The sequence below is a fragment of the Chanos chanos genome, chromosome 11 (genome assembly GCF_902362185.1).
Source record: "Chanos chanos chromosome 11, fChaCha1.1, whole genome shotgun sequence".
NCBI lineage: Eukaryota > Metazoa > Chordata > Actinopteri > Gonorynchiformes > Chanidae > Chanos > Chanos chanos.
The window spans coordinates 17,244,796-17,268,841 of NC_044505.1; the positions used below are offsets into that span (position 1 = coordinate 17,244,796).

At 41.7% G+C, this 24,046-nt stretch overlaps 2 protein-coding genes across 2 annotated transcripts; both read right to left on the minus strand.

The window, feature by feature from the left end:
- Nucleotides 1-9,060: 9,060 nt before the first annotated feature.
- cpz (carboxypeptidase Z) lies at nt 9,061-15,582 on the minus strand. The gene is made up of 9 exons (XM_030788097.1): nt 15,483-15,582; nt 14,682-14,894; nt 13,589-13,824; nt 11,656-11,817; nt 11,058-11,216; nt 10,510-10,645; nt 9,976-10,115; nt 9,605-9,704; nt 9,061-9,410 (listed from the first exon to the last, which is right to left on the minus strand). Exons 1-9 carry the CDS (start codon nt 15,565-15,567, stop codon nt 9,061-9,063), a joined length of 1,581 nt encoding a protein of 526 aa, XP_030643957.1. The 5' UTR covers nt 15,568-15,582.
- Nucleotides 15,583-19,210: 3,628 nt separating this feature from the next.
- gpr78a (G protein-coupled receptor 78a) lies at nt 19,211-21,298 on the minus strand. The gene is made up of 3 exons (XM_030787769.1): nt 20,631-21,298; nt 20,388-20,501; nt 19,211-19,481 (listed from the first exon to the last, which is right to left on the minus strand). The coding sequence occupies exons 1-3, from the start codon at nt 21,296-21,298 to the stop codon at nt 19,211-19,213; spliced, it is 1,053 nt and encodes a 350-aa protein (XP_030643629.1).
- Between the last annotated feature and the right edge of the window lie 2,748 nt (nt 21,299-24,046).

Genomic DNA, 24,046 nt, shown 5'->3' on the forward strand with positions numbered 1-24,046 from the left:
AATGCTGCGTTTTTTCTTTAACAGTAAATCACAATACTATGATTAATTAAAAAAAAAAAAGAAAACACACACACACACACACACAGTAGAAGTCCTAGACGGGAAACCATATCTTGTTCATGTTAATGTGAATTAAAAAAAAATAACCAGCCAACCAAACAATCAAGAACAATGGTTTGCGAGCATTTGAAAATGCTTGTTTTTGGTCGTAAGGCGTCTGAATGTCTTATTAGCAAGGCACACAATATTCACTACAGCCAGCCCACTGTAGGCGTATAAGGAAAACATTTACACTGTGGCACATAAAACGTAACAAAAAAAAAAAAAATCATGTTGTCATGAAAACATAAGAAAATATTCCCCTGGTGTGTGGGATGAAAGGCCTGAGTTGAGAGACAGACGCGATTACACACGAATGCTGGGTTTACCATGTCACGCTTGACACACGTCAGCCGTGGGTTCAGAGTCACTGTATCGTGACCTTTAACCTTCAGCTGCAACCGGAGAAACCGCAGGGGCTTGTTTTGTCTTTTAAAAAAAAAAAGAAAAAAAAATCACAACAGTGTTTAGGATTACAAATACGGATTCTTCCCGCATCGAAAGGAAATCTGTACGCGACGCCGGCTGGAGGTTTTTGCTCCGGACGTTTTTTGTTTGTTTTTTATTGTGACGTTTTGAAAAAACGCAAATGTGGTATTTCAGTGCTCTGGTATTTTTGTGATGGCACTAGCAACTGGATGGTCCTTCCTCCAACCCCCCATCACCACCTCTCTCTCTCTCTCTCTCTCTCTCTCACACTCTTTCTCCCTCGCTCTCTCTCTCTCTCTGTCTCACTCTCTTTCTCTCTCACTCTTTGCTCTCTCTCTCTCTCTTCTCTCTCTCTCTCTCTCTCTCTCTTTCTCTCTGAGTGAGCTGTTGGGAGTTTCCAGTTGAATTAAACTAAAAGACCTTCACCTTCGCTTGGGAAAACATCGTCCAAATGTCATCTCCAACTCTCAGACAAAAGAAGGGATAAAATTCCTAACACTTTTTTTTTTTTTTTTCCTCCAACAGAAGGATCGATAAAGCGTTTAAAAAGAAATAACAACAAACACGAGGGGTAGAACAGAGAAGGAAAAAGAAAAAAAAGAATGAAAACGTAAACAAACTTTGTTGGTTGAGATCTCAGTCGTGAAAAGCCTTAAGCCGTACGAATTAGTTTCAGGGTCAGACTCTTGGCTAGCGCTCCTTTGTGTGAAGTCACCCCGAATCGTCACGCTTCTGCAGTGAAAATCAAATACAACAATATAAATGTAACGGGAGAAATCACAGTAATTTCTGTAAGCCTCTCTGACGGCTTTTGTGAGGTAGAGAAGTGTAACCGTTTGTGTGTGTTGTTACGGAAGTGACTTTATTTAATGAGCAGCTGGATTGGCCAAAACAACCCCACACACACACACACACACACACACACGCACACACGCACACACCCCTCCTTTCTTTCTCTCTTCTCTCACAATGTACAGGCCTAGCAACCTTTGCTTTGCTATTGTGTTAGGACAGAAACATCATAATAGAAAGACATTAATGTCACAAGGTTCAACCAGCTTTATTCTACACAAGTTATTTGTGACAATGGAGTGGCACTTCTTTTTTTTTTTGGATGAGTGTGTGTGTGTGAGTTCGTGTGTGTGTGTGTGTGTGTGTGTGTGTGTGTGTGTTGTAGATGATTTTCTTGAGCGCTGATATATACTTTTCTGTGAATGAGCGTTTATCTGGTTCATAGACATTACCAATAAGTGTTTAAGTGAGTAATGATATGTGTCTTTATGTGTATACCCCTTCCATATCCCTGTGTGGGTGTCTGAAGTTTATTTTGTCTTCCTGTGCTACGTGCTTCACAATATGAACCTCTGTTATGTGTGATATAGATGTGTGTGTATGTGTGTAGCTAAGTTTCTGGTTACTATTTGTCTGTGTGTGTGTGTGTGTGTGTGTGTGTGTGTGTGTGTCTGTGTGTGAGTGAGGACATGAGTAGACAGTCTGTGTTTGCTCTGCTTCAGAACCTTCACTGATGATGTGTAGCAAAGAGAGAGAGAGAGAGTGAAAGAGAGAGAGAGTGAGTAAAAGAGAGAGAGAGAGAGAGGGAGAAAGAGAGAGAGAGAGAGAGTGAAAGAGAGAGAGAGTGAGTAAAAGAGAGAGAGAGAGAGGGAGAAAGAGAGAGAGAGAGTAAGTAAAAGAGAGAGAGAGACAGAGTAAAAGAGAGAGAGAGAGTAAAAGAGAGAGAGAGAGAGAGGGAGAAAGAGAGAGAGATAAAGAGAGAGACAGAGAGAGTGAGTAAAAGAGAGAGAGAGTGAGAGACAGAGAGAGAGAGAGGTGGGGGGGCGCTGTAATTGCTGGCACTGAGCAGAGGGATTCAATTGGAGATGACACTGAACCATTATTGCAAAATCAAGTGCTGTTTTTGCACATTATGTTGGTTTGGCTGAGCAAACTGAATTAGGCCCATTCAGATGTTATTTGTCCCCAAACCCTCAGTGACTTTTATCTTTTCTTTTCTGTTCTTTTCTTTTCTTTTCTTAACTGGTACATCGAGCTCCTTTCGACAGTTATTTTTTTTTTCAAGCTACAGTATACAAAGCAAAAAAATGCAAGAAAATTCAGTTCGAACGTGGAATTTCTAAAAGACAGATTTAATCACAGATACATGTGTTTCCAAGATGAACTTATCTAAGCACACAGAACAGTAAACAGATCCAATCCAACTCAAAGCTTTATAAAGTCTTTCTTGAAGTAACAGTTGAAAAGCCAGTATAAATGTACCAAAAAAAAAAAAAAAAAAAAAAGAACAGGGTCACAAACAACGTGCTCTGCTGTCGATCAGAATGACACGTCACGCCGGCGTCCAGAATGGAAAACTCGAAGACTTTTGAAGGACTCTTAAAGAGAATGACCTTAAACGTGTGTATCAGTGGATACGGATAAGCCGTACGCTTAGACCCTGCTCGCGGCGGATTCAGCGAGCCGAGAACAAAGCCTGGGCAGAGACTGCGTACCTGCGACCGAACTGACGCTGATTTAACACGACAGGCATGAGCAGGCTCCCGTAACTTACTCAACCTCCCAAAGAAAAGGGTGACCTCTGAACTCCCGCTCACATGGGGGAGAAGATAGAGAGAGAGAGAGAGAGAGAGAGAGAGAGAGAGAGAGGGAGAGAGAGAGAGAGAGAGAGAGAAGGAGAGAGAGAGAGAGAGAGAGAGAGAGAGAGAAGGAGAGAGAGAGAGAGAGAGAGGGAGAGAGAGAGAGAGAGAGAGAGGGAGAGAGAGAGAGAGAGAGAGAGAGAGAGAGAGAGAGGGAGAGAGAGAGAGAGAGAGAGAGAGAGAGAGAGAGAGAGAGAGAGAGAGATTTGGATGCTGCACCTTTGGAATGACCTTTTCGAATAGCTTTGTCTTTCTTACTCACTTCACTTTAATTCGAAGCGTTATCGGTACGACAGTTACAAATGTTGTCGAAGCATCGAGGAAAAATAAAACGACGCTGAAACTCTTGTTCGCCTTTCTTTGTCCTTCCCCCACTCCTGGATACACGTTCCTCAAAAGCATGAGACAAACTTCAATGTGCTCTCTCTTGCTGCCTTTCAGTCTCTGGAACATTCTCAAGTCACTGTGCACCATACAGTGAGTTGGAATTTTAGACATGCAATCAGGAGACAGGTCCGAGAACTTGATGTACTTGGCAGATATCTATACATAAATCATATATTTCATGGCAGAAGTTTATACTTAGGACTTTGGAGGCTGCAGGAAAACTTTTGAAAACTTATCGGTGAAAATGAACGTTAAAATATAGAGGGGTGAATAAACATGTTCTTGTGTAAAATGGTAATTGTAATCGACTTGAAATGTATGATTTAATGAAAACACCCAATGGGTTCCTCTCGTTTGCGCTAAATAATTATTTAATCGCGACGCAAATAAGAATTACACAAAAAATGAAACATTCAATGAGAGCAGTCCATTTATGATTCAGCCGCTGAAATATTTAAAGTCAGACATCGCACCAATAAATCATGACCCTAAATTTAAATCTTTAACAACACGGCTGTTCTTGCTCACATACCAAGGTCTCTTCAGACCACTTTTTAAAGCAGAAGAAATATAGGCTAAACTAGGCTAGGCTAGGCTAGGCTAGGCTAGGCTTGCCAGTGTAAAGACAAAACCACAAAAAAAAAAAACCCCTCAAACCAATTCTCCATTCAGAGTCCACAGTGTAACATCCATACCCTCTCCCTGCTGCTACAAATGAAGAGCTTTTTTGTATAACTTTTTTTTTTTTTATATGACATAAACCGAATCAGAAGTTCTCTGTACATACTGTTCTCTGTTGCTAACAAGTGAACATAAAAACTATTGTGAAAATCAATTGTGCAGTACAGAGCTTATACACACACAGGTTTTGAAACTTGTATTATTAACAGGTGAACGTGATTGTGTTATCTTCTCCTGAGCTAAACTCTAGACGTTAACATTGATGAACTGTATAGACTTCTCAAAAGCTCAAATGGAATTCACAACAGACATTAAAAGGTAGATATTTCCACAATGGTACTGAACAAACATTTTTTCCTCAACCACATCATCCAGTGCAGTTTTTGGCCTTGTAAACAACAGTAACATAACTATTTAAACTCCTTGGGCCATATTTTTATGTGTACACACTGGGTTGCCTCTGAATTGGGGCCTACATTTTCATCTGGTGGTGGGTGACAGAAAGTCTCGCAGTCTAACTGTCATACGAATGTTGGTTCTGACACTGTCATTTTTCACTCTCTCTCTCTCTCTCTCTCTCTCTCTCTTGTCTGTTCGGAATGCTCGCTGCCTTGCGTTCTGACTGTCGGATTTTGCTGTACAAATCAATTTGTCTCCACTGACGGAAAATAATTGCAAAGCAAACAAATTATCTCTGCCACATTGAACACTCCTCACCCCGGGGAGACTGTGAGAGAGAAAAAGAGAGAGAAGAGAGAGAGAGTTCTGTTGTTATTTATAGTCACTGTGCTAATGCGTTTCATGTACAGAACCACTCCTCCTATATTAAACTGCAACACTGCATGATTCATTTGATTTGAGAGAAAGAGAGAGAGAGAGAGAGAAAGAGAGAATGTAAAGCGCACAATGATGTAGAGGGAGAGAGGAGGAACAGAAAGTCGGAGAGGGAGAGAATTAGAAAGAAAAAGAAGAGAAAGAAAGAAAGAAAGAAAGAAAAAGAGGAGACTGGAGAGAGAGAGAGAGAGAGAGAGAGAGAGAGAGAAAGAAGGACGTGTGAAAAAAAACAAACTGAAGGACGAAGGGGAGAGTTGGGAGGCAGTGAGGGGAACAAGAAATGAGAGCAGAAAGTGGATGTATTTGCATTATAAATGTGAAGTGTTGAAAAGCGTTAGGCTGAGAAGCCAGTTCTGCGTAGATTGAAAGTGACTACACGGGACTGCTGGGGACAGTGTAACTCAGTTCAGGAATTTACTGTTTGAAATTCAGGAAAACCCTGGTAACCTAGATTTTAATCCCCAAGCAGAAGTCTACTCAAAAAAAAAAAAAAAAACCTAATCCAAAAACCAAAAGAATTATGCACGGACAAGCAGGTGCTATTCCCAAAATCGTTTGTTTCTGAAGGAAATATATATAAAAAAGTCTACATATGGCTCATATAATTTTGATTGATGAGAGAAGTATGTGTGTTGAGACGTCAGACGTCGGGACACGAAAAACGCCTGAAATGACTCTTTGTCAATCTGGACTTGGACCGGTGTTCGGTGGCGACCGATTAAGGTGCTTGTTACTCTGTTAAAGAAAAAGAAAAAGCCTCAAAAGCTAAAACCCCTGCAGTTTAGGCAAAAGTCCACTGTAAGAAAAGATCTGCTTCATTACTCCATCACATGATGGAAGTCCAGTAGCGTGTGGCACACATTCAAGAGCGCCAGACATACATGCCCAAACACACACACACACACACACACACACACATAGACGCAGAAGTTTTTGAACACAAATGATGAAGATGTAAAGACACCAGCTCACTAAACAACAGAACACTAAACAATCCCATTGACATCCTTTAGTGTCAAGCATCACTTCAACCTCCTTCATTCATTTAACTTGTGGTATTAGCAAGCAAAGACACAGGCTTTGGAAAATGCATTAAACCACAGGCATTAACTATTGTACGCCATGTCCTAAAACCCTAACACAGGCCTTTCAGTGATTCCCAGCACAGGGTTAAAACACTTTCATTCATATACAGTCTATAGATTAACATACTGAACTAAAGGATTCAACTACTCCTCAAGGCCTAATTATGGCTATGACTGGGGCATTGGATTAACCCTCTCTGCTAGTTCATCTGTAGGTCAGGGAGCAGTATAGGGGCAGAAAATGGACCAGAAAAAGTGGCATTTAAACCAAGCCCATGTTGAAAGAGACTCTCGGCTTCTCAAATTGAGCTTGAAGCCGTCGTTCGGAGATGGCTGAATATATATCAGGGCATCTTCTAACTGGCGTGATATCTTTGTTGGCTCGATTTACCTGCAGAATAACCTCCGTTTGTTGTTATCAAACAGTTTTAGGCTAGATCAAAGGGCTGTTCACCTACAACCGACATAGTTCAGAGACCTGTCATTCAAGAGTCACCAGTAATTTGTTAGAAAATGTCTTATAACTTTAATTTGGTTGCTTAAAAAACAATTATGTACAGTATCAATAGTGGTTGTGTTTCAGTTTCATACTACAAATCCTATTTTTTCGCAAGCCTGGCTTTAACAGTGACATCGACAGATTCGTTCGGTGGACACATTTTAACTCATATTTTCTCACTTGAATTGTTCAGGTTTTGCTTGATATTAATTTCTTTCTCAGTGATATTACTTAACTCAGCAACATTTTTGCATGTTAAACGCTGCAGTTTATAACCAAACACCTGGTGGCAGCGCCCCCCCCCCCCCCCCCACTTTTTTGCAGTTATATTCACAGCTATAGATTGAGTGGCAGTAAATGGAGCTGTACCGTCTCAGTGTAAATGTATATAGATGTATAAATGAGAAGAGAAGAGAAGAGAAGAGAAGAGAAGAGAAGAGAAGAATCATGGTGTAAATGAACTAGTTAGAGCCTCAGGTGCTTTACAAAAAAAAAAAAAAAGTCCTGTGAGTGCCTCACCATCCATCCATCTATCCATCCGTCTTGGGAAGGCGAGAAGCGAAACACACACTCCTTTACTGTCAGGCTCTGTTTCTCCTGTCACTTTCGGAGGTGTGATCTCCTGAGGACCGTGGCAGAGTTGAGGAAGAGATTATGGACCATGATATGTGAAGTGGACGCGGCCCCTGAAGAGGTCCGCGGTACAGACTCCTACACCTCGTGTGGCCTAGGAACGTGTTGATCGACTATATGAGAAAACAGCAGACAGTAGACGCAGGTTCTCACGTGTGTATGCGCACCCGTGTGTATGTGCATGTGTTTGTGTATGCGTACGTTTAACGGTCAAAGGGTTACGGTAAATGTACAAGCGGGTGTCTTTGACTGGAATTTTTTTTTATAGGGTAGAATTTAACCCCCCCCCCCCCCCAAAGATTCTGGGCGGTTGGTAAACCACGTTCTCCATGGACAGAACCTCATGGCTAAGGAACATGCCATTCCATAGAGTGTTTGTTTGTCTGCTTAGAAATGATACGCTGTCATTTTTGGTTTTGGCACAGCGTTTGGATTCATTTCGTGGCAGTTACCTCAAATGAGAGTACCGAATTCATCTTTCAGGCTTTGCTGCCAACTGCTGGAGAACTGAGCACATGCCACGGCTGCAGTTGTTTCATCGACAGTTTAATACAAAGTATCTTATATCATGCTGGTTTTTTTTTTTTCCATTTGTTTGTTTTTTTTGTTCTTTTTTTTACAAGAAATATGAAAAAAAAAATGAAAAATTCACCTCAACATTATATAATACTGTTATGTGCTTGTACTCGTTGACAGCAGTGGTTACAACTGAAAAAAAAAAGAAAAGAAGAAGACGCTTCTGGTAAACATGCATTTTGCTAAAGAAAAACTGAAGAGTGCATTAGAGAAAACAAGCCATGAGCAAGTTGATTGCACATTATTTTCGATAGCTTTTCTTCTCCCCCCCTCCCCCCCTTTTATTTATTTATTTATTTATTTTGTTGTTGTTGTTGTTGTTGTTGTCAATTTTCAGACATTTGACTTACTCCATCAACTAGGGTTGTGACCACCTTATTAAAGCCAGAGATGTCCAAAATGTGAAATTTCCCCAAGTCTGATATATTGACAGTTTGGGTGATTTTCACCGTACCTATATCATCAATCCTCTCAAGTCCATTTGGCATTTTAACAGACGGAGGTACATTTGAGCCAAAAAAACAAAAACAAAAAAAACAAACCAAAAAAAAAAAAAAAAAAACCCTGCGTTTAAAACATATGATAAAATATTAGTGCCATGATCTGCTTAAAACAAACAAAGTCATAACAGTGTTGCTTTTCGGTCAACATAAATTTGAGCTAATCCAGTTGATTTTGGCCCGATTCCAGATTACTGAAGATTACACCATTTGACACTCGCAGGGCAGAACTGAGCTACGAAAAATGCTCTGATTTAATGCCTAGAAAAACACACCGATTCTCATGAATTTGCACTGCAGTCAGCAATACTGCTCGAAAAATTAGACAAGGCGAAAGAAAAATTCAGTTCTTCCCATCTAGTATGGCAAGTGTCCCCCTCAAGTAACAACAATAATAATAATGATAATAAGGGGTAAACAGTTCTTCATGGCAGTTATGGTCCCTTTTCAAAGCTCTAAAGTTATACCCCCTCCTGAATGAGCAGTGCTCTGAATATGGACTGGATAGGGGGAAAAAACAAAATGGTGGTCACTCCGTTGAGATGACACATAACCAACAAAACTTCATGAAGATTAAGTGCAAATAAGGCAAAGGGTGCAAAATGAGGAATCCTCTTTAAAAATGTTTGAACTAGGTTTTTCGTTGCTCTCTCCAGCGGGATCCTGCAGGGTGGGGCATTTTATTTCTAATAGTTCTTTAGCAACCAGGTAGGTGCAGAGTTCCCTGTTTGGGTGAAGTAGGCCCACCACCAGGGTTTCTCCACCCTCTCCGCCCCGTTCTCAGCAAGCTCCGCCTGACTGTACTTCTCGAACTGGTTGTAAGGGTCAAAGCGCTCGTAATTGTCCAGTTCGGGGATGTTATAATAATCCCAGTTTGGCTCCACGGGAACCTTCTTCAGTGTGAAGTCCACCCGACCTGCCATGACCATGTTGCGTGGGAGCCTAATGCGCTTGGACACCCTGGAATAGCCTGTTGCAGTAGCGGTGATGATGTGGACTCCAGGGTTGAGGAGTCGCCAGTAATCTCCGTCCTCAGCTACAGAGACAGAACCAGAGGGGGAGGGGTGGGGTAGTGTTTGTAATGTCATGTGAAAACTGCAAAACCAATTCTGTGTCACCTGCTACTCTGAAACCAAAAATATCAGTTTGTGCCAATATGACAATCTACCAGTTTATTAGCAAGAAATTAGCAAGACCTATCGGCCTTGCTAATTCCTTTGCTGTGGTTACCTGTGGTTATGTCATGTCGTATCCCTTTAACAGAGATTGTGGCTCCTTTAATTCCATTCCCATTTTCATCCTTGACTATACCCTTTATGCCTCTGTGAACCTGGAACACATACATACGGAACGGAACGCAACAACCGGAAACTTGAGCCCAGAGTTCCAGAATGGAACGCTAGGCCTAGGATGTGGAACACACAAGTTACAAACAGACCACTAGGCTTCCAAGCACCTTTCAGTGCAGTGATGTATCACAAATCAAAAACTCACAGTTTGAATATCAGTTAGGCCACGCTTATCAGGTCTGTTTCTCGCATATTTTCAATACTTTTTCAATAAGTGAATTGGTGAAAAACACAAACTGAAGGTGGACGCACCGTCTCCATGAAACTGAGCAAGGCCTCTTTATTCCTGAGCCATTCGGGATAAAGCTCCTCTTCAGAGGGGAATTTATCACAGCCCAGCTCCACTGTGATCTCAAAGCAGTTACTGTGTAGGTAGTTAAAGTCTGGCATTCCTGTCAGTCAAAGATAGAAATCACTGTACCAGCAGGGTGCTACTCTTTAACCTACAAATTCTTCAAGCAGGGGTAGGTAATCCACTTTGAAGGCCTCATACAGAAACAGTTATCAAGATCCAAACTGAAGGACTGCTTGTACCAAATTGCCAATAAACTGTTCAGAAAGTGATAGTATGAGTTACGGATAAAACAAACAGACAGTAAAAAATCCTGTATCTTTTATAGAACATTTATCAAGCAAAATCAAAAGCAGAAGAAGTTTCCCCAAACACACACACAAAAAAAAAAACAGACAACAGAAATAACCAAGACACGACAGAAGAGTATAGGGAGACAGCATCAGAGATTCTCCTCCAATCCTTCCAAGCTGTTGTCTGCAGATAAGACGTACCTCCAGCAAAGCTGTACCACTGTGCCCCATTAATTATACCCCCTTTATTGGCAAAGGACCCTCCACATCTGTCTGTGTTGTTGCTGGCCATGGTAGCATGGGCATCTGCGTATGTCCTCGCCAGCAGTTTAAATACCTGTGTGTGGGAAGTTAAATTTACACTGTATGACACTTGTTTTTCCTTTACATTGACCATTTGGTGATTGTTTTCTGCCATAAGATATCTACCATTGCCACATCTGTAGACATAAAATACTACATCAATATACCCATCAGGGTATGAACAAAGGTTGGTGGAATGTACTGTGACAAACATGTGCTTTACATACTAGGTATAACAGTATGTCATATGGTGTAACCAGTGCAGTTAGCTATGGTGTAATATTTAATGGTGACAATAGATACTCAAAAGGGTGAGATTGCTGCTCAGTAACACAGACCTCATTGTAAGATGACTCAAGGGTACCAATGCTACCAAGTAATTCTGAAAATGTTTAATTTCGAAGTTCACGAGAGAGTCCAAGTCTGATACATGACAGATAGCTAACCTGCTCATCTGGTGTTGGGGAGAACATTTTTTCCTCATATGGGTGTCTGGAAAAGTCGAAGGGGTACGAAATCACCAGCTCTCCCCCATGCAGACTGGCTGACAGTACAAAAGGAATGGCCCTGATCCACTTCATCACAGCATAGGTCTCAGGCGCCACCTAGTGGACAAGGAGGTGCAATTGCGGGTTTCATGTGTAATTGTTTCTATTTTTTACTTACAGTTTATATGTGCTGAGGGATAAATAGTTTTGAATTAGGTTTTCCATTAACTTTACTTCATAGCAAATAAGCAAAGGAGAAGATCATAATCAAAATGGCCCCACATAAATTTTGCTATTACTAGCATTTCCCTTATGCTTTAACTTTGCAACCTAAAGTTGATTTTAGCATGACTGTAATTCAACAACAAAAAAAAAAGAATTACAAAGTGGAAATTCAGTTAGCTTGTTTAACTACACTGGGTTCACCCTTAGACAAAAAATGAACAAACAGTATAAGAACCACTGCAGTCCATGTCAGATATTTTTGTTATCCATCAAATTCAGAATAAGAAAAAGATTCCTGTATGAGAGACACCGACTATAATAAATTTCAAACCTGACTGGCCCAATAGGAGTCTGGAATAGGTATGTGGTCGCTACGGAAACGGCGGAATCTGCGACGGTTGTAGAAGATGGAGGTGAGGTCAGGGAAGTTGCGGTTGAGGTCGAGGTTCTGGGCGTTGCCTCTGCCGCTGGTCCACCCGTTCAACATGTGACCCTTCAAGTTACCCCCATAAAGAGGACCACACAGCGTCGTGAGAAATTTCAAAAGATTCCATTAGAGGCCCATCATGCATAATTTGGTTGCAAATCAAGCCACTTTGTGAGCGCAGTTCCATGCAGATGCTAATCTAATCAACAGACTCGCCCTCATACTAACTGTTCCCATAGAAACCCAATATTTAGCGGGTGTGATGAAATTACACAGTTCTTTGGTGGTTGGAGTTCAAGCTAAAATGCCTGAACATCTCTGCCTTGATTCCAAATTTAGGAACATTTATAACCTAACCCATTATTATTATTATTATTATCATTATTAATAAGAAGATCAGATTTGACACCACGCGTGTGGGTGGGGGCGAGAGAATACATGCATTCCATGAAATATGAATTTAATGAAATGAGAGTTCACCTCAGAGATGAAAGGACAGATTGACAGTACACTCAGACGCAAGGACAGAGGCATCTCAGAAAGAGGAGCTCTGGTAGAATAGAAGTCATTGAGAGAAACTGAGAAAACATTTAAAACTGGAAAGACAGAGACAGAGAGATAGAGAGAGACAGAGACAGAGACAGTGAGACAGTTTTCTACATTTCAGTAAACAAACCAACATGGTTTAGCCCTCTCATTTCAAATTGAACCTAAGACACCAAATTGTACAGTTGAACTGATTTTTCTTGGTAGGTTTGTGGTATATCCAAACAGTTCATTGTTCCATTTTCTTTCTCAAATATTTTTATATTAATGATGAACACAAATACATTACTACTAATAGTTCTAGCTTCAGAGCTGATACTCAACTTAATTTCATGAAAAGTCTAATTTTGTCTTGTGTGAATTTTGCACATTTTAGTTCGAATATTTGTGGTTTACAGGATTTTGAAACGTTTTAAAGTTGACATGAGGACTGGTCAGTGACAAATTGCTGAATACCATCAGTTACACCGTTATCTCAGTGCCATACCAGTAAAACTGTGCATTCAGAAAGTCAGCTTCGTACAGTTTTAGGACATATGAACTATTTCTCTCATAAAACAAGTTATTTAAATGTTTCTGCTTTGTAGTTACGGCTTTCAAAATAACCTCTAAGCTTCATCGTGAGTTGTCTGTTATGTTATGTCACATTAATTAATGGTTTATATTATTTTAGGCCATGTTCTGACTTATAAGTCGCGATGAGACATACACAAGCTGTTTCTGTCTGTCCAGTTTCAGACTGAGTTACTAACTTGCGGGTGTTTGTGACGGCACTCAGCATTTGGCGAAAGAGCGGCCAGTGTTGTACTTTCATCTAAAACTTTACATGTTGGTTTTATTATCTACCAACTAATTTAACCGACGTTGATTAAACGGGTGACAGAGAAAGTCATCAGTCCTCTCTGAGTGTGTTAAACGTATGAAGGTGAGATACCGTTAGTTTATGGACGAATAGAAATGGAAAGAGGCTGATGTAGTAGTTAGTCCAGTGAGAATTCCCAATACCAGGTGTCCTGTTCTCCTTACTCATTCCTGAAGCAAATTCACACACACACATACACACACATACACACACACACACACACGTACATATAAACACACTCACACACAGACACGCGCGCGCGCACACACATGCACACAGCCTATCTTACATAAACCCTGCCTTTCTCTGAGGACAGTCTCTGGTTCTGGGAAGGTGTATAATATTTCAGATATTCCGGTGGTCGGCGACCCAGCAGACAGATCGAGAGACGGCGCGTTCTACGGATTCTCGCGAGCGGGTGATATTTACTTCCTGGTAGGGGTTTTCAGGGTCGTTGCTATCGGCTACCTCAGATGCGGCAAGCTCGTAGCCGTCAGGGTTCATGGAAGGGAGGATGTGGATGCGGGTGGTGTTGATGAGCGTCTGGATGCGCTCGTTCCCCAGCAGGTACTCGGAGCACAGGTACTGCGCCAGGTAAATCAGCAGCTGTCGCCCCAGCACCTCATTCCCATGCATGTTCCCCACGTACTTGATCTCCGGCTCCACTAGGGGGCAGCGGCGAGACACAGAGAATAAAGACAAGGAGAAAACAAGGAAGTTGTGAGAGAATCTAAATTTGTCCCAATCACCTCAACATTCTGATAAGATTTTGCAGATGTAATTGCATTACTGATGTAGAAATGATGTCTTTTTTCATTGCCTTTATAGGACTGATTGCAGTGTTCATCTTGTCTCTAGAAATATTTATCTAAGAGAGAAAGAGAGAGAGAAGACAGACAGACAAATAGATAGATAGATAGATAGATAGATAGATAGATAGATAGATAGATAGACAGACAGATGTTTTACTAACACAAGCTGCTATGACAATTTCATGTTTCCTGTAAGATTCTGTAGAGATGTGTAATTTTACTCCTTTATTGCCACTAGAGGGAAGGAAAGGACTAAGAAAAATAAAAATATTCTGCCTCATCCTTGATGATCTAGACCGCTCAGACTAAACACACTCTCTCCTGGATAAACGTACTGGGATATAAGAGTGCAACATAATCCTCACATAGTGTCGAAAATCCTAATGATGTCACACCTGGAGTGGACACATACAAAAGGAAAACATCTTTCACAGCATCACTTCGAACAGATGCTGCAAGATACACACAGTGCTCTAATTAAAGCTGGCCCAGTGGCCCCTACAGCTCAGTACACATTTTTAGTTTCGCCCCATTGTAACACACCTGTCTCAGCTAATCAAGGCCTCGATAATTACATAATGAGTCGAATCAGGTGTAAATTAGAGCGGAGAGAGATCTAAACTGCGTCCAAAAAGAGAAAAAATGAGAAGTGACACCATGGATAGTCTCTACACGACAAAACGGGACCGCGTGCTGCGAACGATACTCACAAAGATCGTGTTGGCCGGGGTTATCGGAGAACTCAATCACAAGCAGATCTTTTCCCTCCACACTGCGGCCAATGCTGTAAGTTCTGGAAATGTGGGAACACTTGGCAGCCGTTTTCTTGAGTATGCTGAACATCTGAGCGTTGGAGTGGTATGTGAAGCGGATGAGCGTGGACGGGGTGTCGGAGATGTTGGTGAAAAGGACTTCTTGCCTAGCTGGGAGGACAGAGACAATGAAGGTGTGATGATCTGGAATGTAAACACGCTCCGTGCTTGAGGGGAAGGAAAATTCGTCCTTTGGGAATCTCGTCCTCGCCAAGAATTCGAGCTTGCCAAGACTTTTAAGCACACTGCTCATTTAAAAGGACAGGAGTGTGGTTTATTTCAAAGGAAGCCCAGAGATGAGCCCCACTGTCTGTTTCTTTTGGGGGGTTTTTGTAAGCCCCCTTTTCACCCAATGACAGAGCTGTGAAATGAAACTGGTCAATTCCTTGTAGCGTTGTAAGTCTCTGGCGTCTACCTCTCTCTGTCTAACCACAGTGACCAAGCTGTCATTTTAAGCCATTTCAGCTGTTTCTCTTCTACCCGCCAGTGACCAGCTGGACCAGTTACAACGAGTTACGTCAGCAACAGTTTGGCTGAAACAAGGATTCTCAGAACGTAGAATCAAAGAAGATTAACGGTTGGTAAAAACACCACTCTCTTACCTGTTCATTTCTTTAAACATAAGGAAAAATCTAAGATTCCTCAAAGAACTTAAGCACCGATTTAGAGGCCCGGCTGAGATCTGCTTAGACGACGTACCTCGAAGCTGGGAGAGCGGATCGTAGCAGCCTTCCTGGTCGCTGACGAAGAATCGGTCGCAGTCGAGAAAGTAAGGCCAAGCCATTTCGATGGCCTCGAAGGCGTGCGCGCAGTTCTTCTTCAGGGCCTCGCACGAACTTCGGCAGGGCTTCAGGACCCGGTTGTCTTGGCAACGCGGCGACAGAACCGAACAGCCCAGCAGGCGAATGTCTGGGGAGCATTCTCCGTTCAGCAGGCTGTGGACCACGCTCAGCAGGAGGTACTCAACGCCGGTCTCCACCTCCTGACGCGTCTGGTGGCCCACGATGTTGGGGAAGGTGGTGTGACTGTAGGGCACATCCTGACAGTAGGCCAGGGCCATACTCATACACTTTGCTAGACACAAGAGAGATACAGAAAACCTCACTAACACTAATGTGTATCACTACATTTTGGGCCCACTAATGTTCTCTGTCTCTCTCTCTCTCTCTCTCTCTCTCTCTCTTCAGCTGAAGACAGTATTTTACTACATAACAAAGCACACGCTGATTACTTAAATGTCATTCCTCCTTTCTAAAGTTAAAGCATTAAAGAATAAATTACTACATTTTCTTAGAAGGCTTCTTTTTTGATTTCCTCAATTTTTTTCACCATTTGGAATACCCACTTACACACCATCTGCATCTCAATAGCACATACTTTCTCTGTGACTCCGTTGTTCATCTTCCCCGTGATTTATGTAGCATCAAGAAGCGACAGAATTTGCTTGGAGGAGATCAGTATTAGCTTGACCATCGGTGATCACTGCTAACTGAGAATGTGAGAGGGACTCTGGCCAACTCATCCATGCAAGAAACGCGGCCAACCACGCAGACGTTTAACCGCAGTCGTGATTTGAACCGTGGAGATCAGATGTAGGACCCACTGTTAGAATATGTCTGGACCAGATGCGCCACTTAAGTCTTTCATAATTTAACAAACTTTCTAACTTATTTTCACCATTTTTCTGGCTTTATTATCACTCATGACATCCACCTCTCTCTCTCTGTCTCTCTCTCTGTCTCTGTCTCTCTCTGTCCTGGCTCAGACATGTCACATCTTGTGATGGTTGTTGGTATTTAGTTTAGAACAGTTTTCCTGCCTTGCTCCTCCCAGACCAGAGACCTGGCCACTCTGACTTCGACTCATTGCAGTAAACAAACTGGAGAGTCGAGATACAAAGTCAAGCCATACACATACACACATGTGCTACACGTCCGCCAAAAGTTATGATATTATGTATGATATTACAAACCCAGTGTATTTGGGAAAGAAACAGACACGATACACTTGTTTTGCTAAATAAAGAAGATATTGACGATTAAACTAAACCAAACGCGATGTAAAACAGAGTAGCTCGCGGTAGTGATCAATATGTTTCAGCCAGTGAGGGATGTTCTTAACTACACACGTCAAAATAAGTGTGCAATCCGGTAGGAACTTGAAATGTTTGCTCTAAAAATTCTCTTTTTAATTCTTTTGTATTCGTAATTTACTCCAAACTTTAAAAATCTGTTTCACTCTTACGTTTCTCTTCCGCTGGAGAGGAACCTCTGCATCTTCCTGTAAAAATATAATTAATGCACAGATATAAGACATTACAGCCCGCCAAACCTCGTTAAACAAATGCGAAAATGAGTGCGCCGTACAATAGTTACTACTAACAGATATACTATAAAATATGTCTGCTGGCCGTTTTCTACATGCACTTCAGATAAATCTGAATAGTAACCGCTGACTCCAGCGCAACAAAGACTTGATCTGTTTCATTCATTGTGGCAAACTGTTTGGTTACAGGACAAATAACTGTGAAAAGGTCAGCAGATTACTGGAGCCCTAAACCGGGTGATTTACTGATTAAAAAAACATATTTGTGACCTCTGGAGGAAACTATCCGAGGCATGGAACAAATTCGATTAACCAAGGAAACTCTTGTCTTCTGAAGGAGGCGACAAAACAACGAATAAGTACAAATTTAACGTGTCTGGATTATTAAAAATCATACCCAGCGTTTCGTCTCCAGGTTCACATCTCGGTGGGGCAGAGAAACTTGAGGTAAGAAAGCTCAAAAGTATAAAAAATATAGACATTCCGTTCTCCATGCGTCGAGTGATGTGGCAACTCTTACGTTACCCTTTGTGAAGCTGATTATCGTCCAAGTCGACTCTCTACCCCAGTTGCTGAAATGATTTTCTGAGCGCTACTGCCAGACGATCAAATTACACCACAAAGTGGCTCGTGTGGAATGCACGAGACGTCAGTATTCCTCTGTATGTTTCTAAGGTGATGCAAAAGGAAAACGTTTTGTGAGTGAGGGTCCAAACTGAAAGGTTTTCTAAGGATGAGTGAATTCATTCAACGAGGAGCACAGAGGACAATGTAACCCCCATGGATGGATCAGTAAAAAAAAAGCATTTCGCCGTTTTCTCGCAGCGTATAAGTAACGACAGTTTACGTTAGTCACTTATAATGCTTGTAATGACTGCTTTAATAGATGTTGATTATGCTTAGATATCTGAACTTCCATTTTCATGCATTCATTTCAAAAATACAAAACAACGAGGAGACAGGAGATTGTATCAATATTTGACATTAACCTGTTTGTCACACATACATTAAGAACACAAACTTTATTTAGATATTTACACAACTTCCAGATATACACAAAATGCAAATAATTACATTTTACTGTTGTATGTAAAGCTTACTACTGGGATTTCAAGAGACTGACTTCAAATACCCAGACGAAAAAGTTACATTCTTTAGGTGACTTTATTCTATCAAAATAAAGTCCAACATTAATGATAGTTCTCCAAGTCACTTGCTTAAGCTTGTGGTGTTTATCAAACCTGAGCTAACAGTATGGCAGTCGAGAATTGAACTGTGCAAAGTCGCCAAGAAAGTTCACCTCTTTTGTGTGAGTGGCAAAAAAACATGTGGCATTATCTACTGACACTAAAATAATTTAAATGTTTCTGCAACATAACACCCCCCCCCCCCAAAAAAAAAGTCAACATCTGTATTTTCCACGAAGTGAAGAATGGTTGTCCTGACTATGAGGGAGATGTGATACTCAGTTGTCCTTTATCTCATTACGGTGTGATAAGGTTCGTCCAGTTTAACGATTCGTTGCAGAAATAAAAGCAAGTTGCCGGGTAGTGTTGGAGAGAGACGACAACGCAATGAATGTAATCACCTCCGCGAGAAACATGAACAACACTAATCACCGAGGGTCCATCACAGAAAAGCAGTATTGTCCATGTTCACTGAGCCAATCTTGTTGGCAACATATGCTGTTATTAGGCCTCGGTTTACTGTACACCTCCAGGGTATGGTTAACACTTGTCATTGTGTAGCTGAGACATGGTAATGTTTGTGTAGTGTTTGCTTTTAGCCAGCAGCGTTGTATTTTGCATACGCATGCCTGTTATCAATTAGGTCATCATTTTACAGGCCCATAAACATGTGTTAATGGTACTTATGGGCTTGCAGTGTAGGTCCTAATAACCTTTAGGGTTATCACAGGGACAATTAGTTCAAACCCATTATCTGGGTTAGTTACACAGATCCTCTGTCTAAGTCTCCATCCGTACCCACTTGAGAGGGTAGAAGTTTGGTCTTTGCCAAGTTTTTAGCCATTAGACGACCGGAACCGTACGGCCGTGGTTAGCATAGCTATGCTAGCATCGTTAGCGTTACGCCTTAAGTGGCTAACCGGTCCCTCCTTTTTGAGTTAGCCGTCTTTCATGAAGTCGCTGCAGACAGGAGTCATTGTCTGTGTCTGAAGAGCTGCTGTGTCCGGAAGGGCTGTACAAGTCGCGTCCCAGAATCCTGTTGGTCATGCCAATGAGGGCTTTCTTGTACTGTTGACGAAGCAGAGAATACACAAAGGGATCCAGGGCGGGCTTGCCGTACGTTAGACACTTGGTAACGATGCCCCAGTAGCGATCTATCTTCACGGTTGCCACCACCTCTGTCAGTCTGCGAGGGGAGATTGATCAATATAAAGATAGTTACTGAACGGGGTGCACTCAGAGTAAGTTACGGAACATGTTTTATTGTTATGTCATCAAAAGACTAATGAAACATTTGACATATTATCAAGAATGGGTTACTTGTGCAGGTAGTCAAAGTGCATTTGTGATGCAACTGTAAACCGTCTTGGCACTCAGCCTTCTAAGCATTCCAGTCAAATCCATGACTGGTCGCGTTTATACGTGCCACTGCAAAATGCTGATTTCTTTGAAATATCCTTAACTAATGTGAACTCTTTGCTCTTTTAGTTTTACATATTCTCTGAAAAACTATCCAAAAATGTGTATATATATATATATATATATATATATATATATATATCAGCAAAACTGTATGGAGATACTGAACAAAAATGTCTCCATGTCAGGTTACTATGCATCTATTCTTCATGACCTTGTGCCTAGGCAACATAAAGAAAAAGAAATCACCACAGAATAGAACAATACCTATTCACGCCCTCCGGGGGATATTACAATAATGCAATGTTTGCGAAAATGTCTGGTCAGACATCCAAAGAACATTCAGGGAACTTCATAAAAAATGTGATTGATTTCCAACCAGAGACCACAGCAACTGGAGAGGTCACTCTTTTAAGCCACAGAGGTTAATTATAGCTACATGGTGTGGTTTTGCAGAGACAGCAATAATAATAGAAAAGACATTTGCAGTCAGAGATCCATCTTATCTGGGTTTGCTGTATGAAAGCTGTGTTTTTCAGCTGGGTCACATGAGTCTCTCCACACATAATAACTGTGGAAAAGTACAAGTAATCAGAGGAATTACGACTTTGGCTGGTTGTTATGTAAACGCGCTTGCTAATTTAATTGCTTGGCATTTGGAATGGTACCATACCTTGTTATTACGTAAGGGGCGAAGCAAATGACAAAAGATCCAATGAATATACATATTTTCTTTGTGGCTCTTCGTCGTCTTCTTTTCTGTTCATGTAGACAACGTTGTTTCACGCTAAGGCGAATAAGTAAAACAAAAAATTAATGAACGGGTTGTCATACACAGTATAATTTCATGAAGTGTGCCAGTTAATAGGCTTTAGAATAGAACGAGCTGTAAGATTTTTTTAATACTTTAGCTTACCTCGGGTGGATGTCCACCAACAGTAAAAGTGTCTGAACCGTTATAACGTCTATCCTTCTGCAGTGAAAGCGGGCCACTTTGAGAACTTTCAGGTACGTGAAACACAGTATGAACAGCGTGAGCGCGAAGCTGGTGAAGTGGAAAACCACGGTAAAAACAGTGAAGTTAAGGCGCTCGCTTTCCTTGTTTAGGCACACGGTACATGAAGCGTACGTAGGATTGAAGTTAAACCAGGAGAACAACAGAGCCGTGAGAGAGAACGTTAAAGAGTGTATCCACGCGTAGCCCACCATTAAGACAGCGTCCTTGTATCTCATTTTGCTGGAGTAAGTCAGCGGGAATACCACTGCTATCCACCGGTCAATACTAAGCGCAGCCATGCTCAACATAGAATTGGTGGTTAGAAAAGTCTCCATGAAGCTCACAGCGTAACAGAATGGGTCTCCGAACGGCTTCTGGCCTTTGGCGACTCCAAGTAGCGTGGAGGGCATATTGAGTATAGCGATAAGGATGTTGCAGAAAGAGAGATTTAATATGAATACGCCTGGCACCTGCCCGCGTATTTCTGCGCTGCAGGTGAAACATAACAGCACCAGTAAATTCGATAACAGCGACACAACAGCAATCACGACAATAAAGAACTCCAATAACGCCTCCGATAAGTTCATGTCTCAAATCAAAGTCACCAGTGGATTCGATACGGTGTTCGGGGTCCTCGTGTAGTCTCCCGTGCGACTTTCGTCGATGCATGTTCATCAGCTCGCATTTTAGCGTTGTGAGTCAACTTTGACGAGCTGTGATGATTTTCGGGGAGAGCTGTCCAGTGTGCTGAAATGATTAGGCTTATGTTTCTTCTCAGTCTCACACTGTCCTGCTAGATTTCAGACAAGTTTCACCTTTTAACATAACAATCCAAAATCGTACTTTCAAATCTTCATCCCGAGGTACCCATGCAGTATTGTAAGGTATTGAGTGAGAAGCGGTAGAAAGGCTTCGCTCCACACTCCCCCTGTGATCATGCGCGTGAGAAAATCAGGCATCCCCTGCGCGCCTCGGCTCACGTGCAGCTGCTTTCTTACATGTGACGTTTGTTCAATAAACGGGTAAATTTTAACCTCAAGGAACATAATTGATGAAGGGAGTAACGCGTTGTGCGCGCGAACATATTTCAGAGGTGGCATTCCACTCTAATAGACAAAGATAATAAAGAGGAGAAAAGAGACAGAGAGAGAGAGAGAGAGAGAGAGAGAGAGAGAGAGAGTGGTGTATTAAGGATTACAAATTTATACTTAGATTTACAATGTAAAATAATTTACTGACTTGGAATTACTGAAACTATGTGACATTTTCACAAACATCAACCATAGTGCTATCATGTGAGTAAACTCATAACTCAAACCAGGTTTGCTTAATTATCTTGCCATCTTTTGGGTGCGGTGGATTTCAATTATATTATGTTTTCGGTTATCAAACTACAGGAAAGCAGATTTCATCACCTCCTTCCCACCACAAAGAACCTCTGTAAAATGAGGTTACCAGTCGTTCCACTATTGCCTAGGCAACTCACAATCTTGGACGATATCGTCTTGGTTTCGGATGACATTTTCTTTTGACGCTGATTTATTTAATCTCTTATCGTTCTTCCTCTTCTGTGGGAGCCTTTTACCGAGTTTATAATTAAAGAACTTAAAGGAGAAACGATGGCGGTCTGTCATTACCGTATACTGATAGCCTACTGTAGACGGCTGGAGCCTATATCAAATGTAGCCGTGATTAGAAAGTTAGCTTTGAAGCTTTTCACCACTTCAAATGTTGCCTGAGGCATTGATTCCATCATTGTTCAAAGCTCATGTCTTGTCAAATCGCAATAAGACAAACGTCGAATATTTCCGTCTTTAATGAAGACGATAAGAAAAACCTTAGTTTTTTTTTTTTTTTTTGGAAGTAGGCCTTCATAAATACGAGCAGATACTACAGTGCCGATTGTACCCCAGCACCTAAACAATGCGTTTGGGCAATGTAATTAAGATGACTACACCACTGATGGGGCTTAGCTCGGAGAGTCGGTGCACTGCTTCTGCCCTTTCGTTCCGATGTCGGGACAGAATGTTCTTCTGTGGGGACAAGCTCCACGATTTTAATTTTGCCTGGATGAAAGAGAAGTGACCGCAGTGCTGACCTTCAGATCACCAATACACTCTCTCTCTCTCTCTCTCTCTCTCTCTCTCTCTCTCTCTCTCTCTCTCTCTCTCTCTCTCTCTCTCTCTCTGGGTAATGGGCGCTGAGAGAACTGTCACATTGAAAATAGTTGCTTTATTTGAACTTACCGCAGAGCTGTTGGTTGGAGCAGTATGTTTTTTTTTCTATTCTTATAAAAGACCTCGCAAAATTACTCCTTAATGAAAAGGGATGAGAAAATGCAACTTACAAACATATCATATTATATTCATGGCACATTACTTATAAATAACAATATGAATATAGCATGTGTTCGTTTGTGTATGAATAAACACACATTTCTGTCTGTATTGTATTGTAAAAACTGATCAGTTAAACACTTGCTCTTCTTGCAGTTTTGGAATTTTCAAAAATGGCTCAACTATGCTCCAAATGACCGAAATGGGACTCGTTAATGAAATGAAATTGTTCTGCTCTCTTTTGCTTAATGGACATTTATTGTCATCTAAGAGTGTCATGCGGTCATTTTATGCGTTCAGTGGAAAACCCTCCGGAGCAGAGAGAGAGAGAGGGAGAGAGAGAGAGAGGGAGAGAGAGAGAGTCCTGAGGTAAAGAAGGAACCCTCTTCTTCTTCACGTGTTCCTGTGGACCCCGAGAGAGCATTATGCAAGAAAGTGCTGATGGCAGAAGCACTTAAGACATCCGTCAACAGCCAGGGCATAGTTTCCCCTAGAGTGAGAATGAGAGAGAGAGAGAGAGGGAGAGAGAGAGAGGGAGAGAGAGAGAGAGAATGGTTACATAACTGATTGTCTGGAAGTCAGTATGGGGCCTTCTGTTATGCCAGTGGTGGTCTGTGTCCATTACAGTGGACTCTAACACCAGCACTGACACACAGACACACACACACACACACACACACACACTCACACGCTCACACACACGCTCACACGCACACACACACACACACACTCACACACACACACACGTGCGCGCGCGCACACACAGACACACACACACACACACGTGCGCGCGCGCACACACAGACACACACAGACACACACACACACACACACACAAAAACAAACACGCACACGCATTTCACACATGCATATTGTAACTAGTCACACACACACACATGCCTAAACATCTTGCTCTTTCCTCACAAACCACACCCATACACACACACACACACACACACACACGCACACAGACGCATATCACTGTGTCAAGGCCCTATG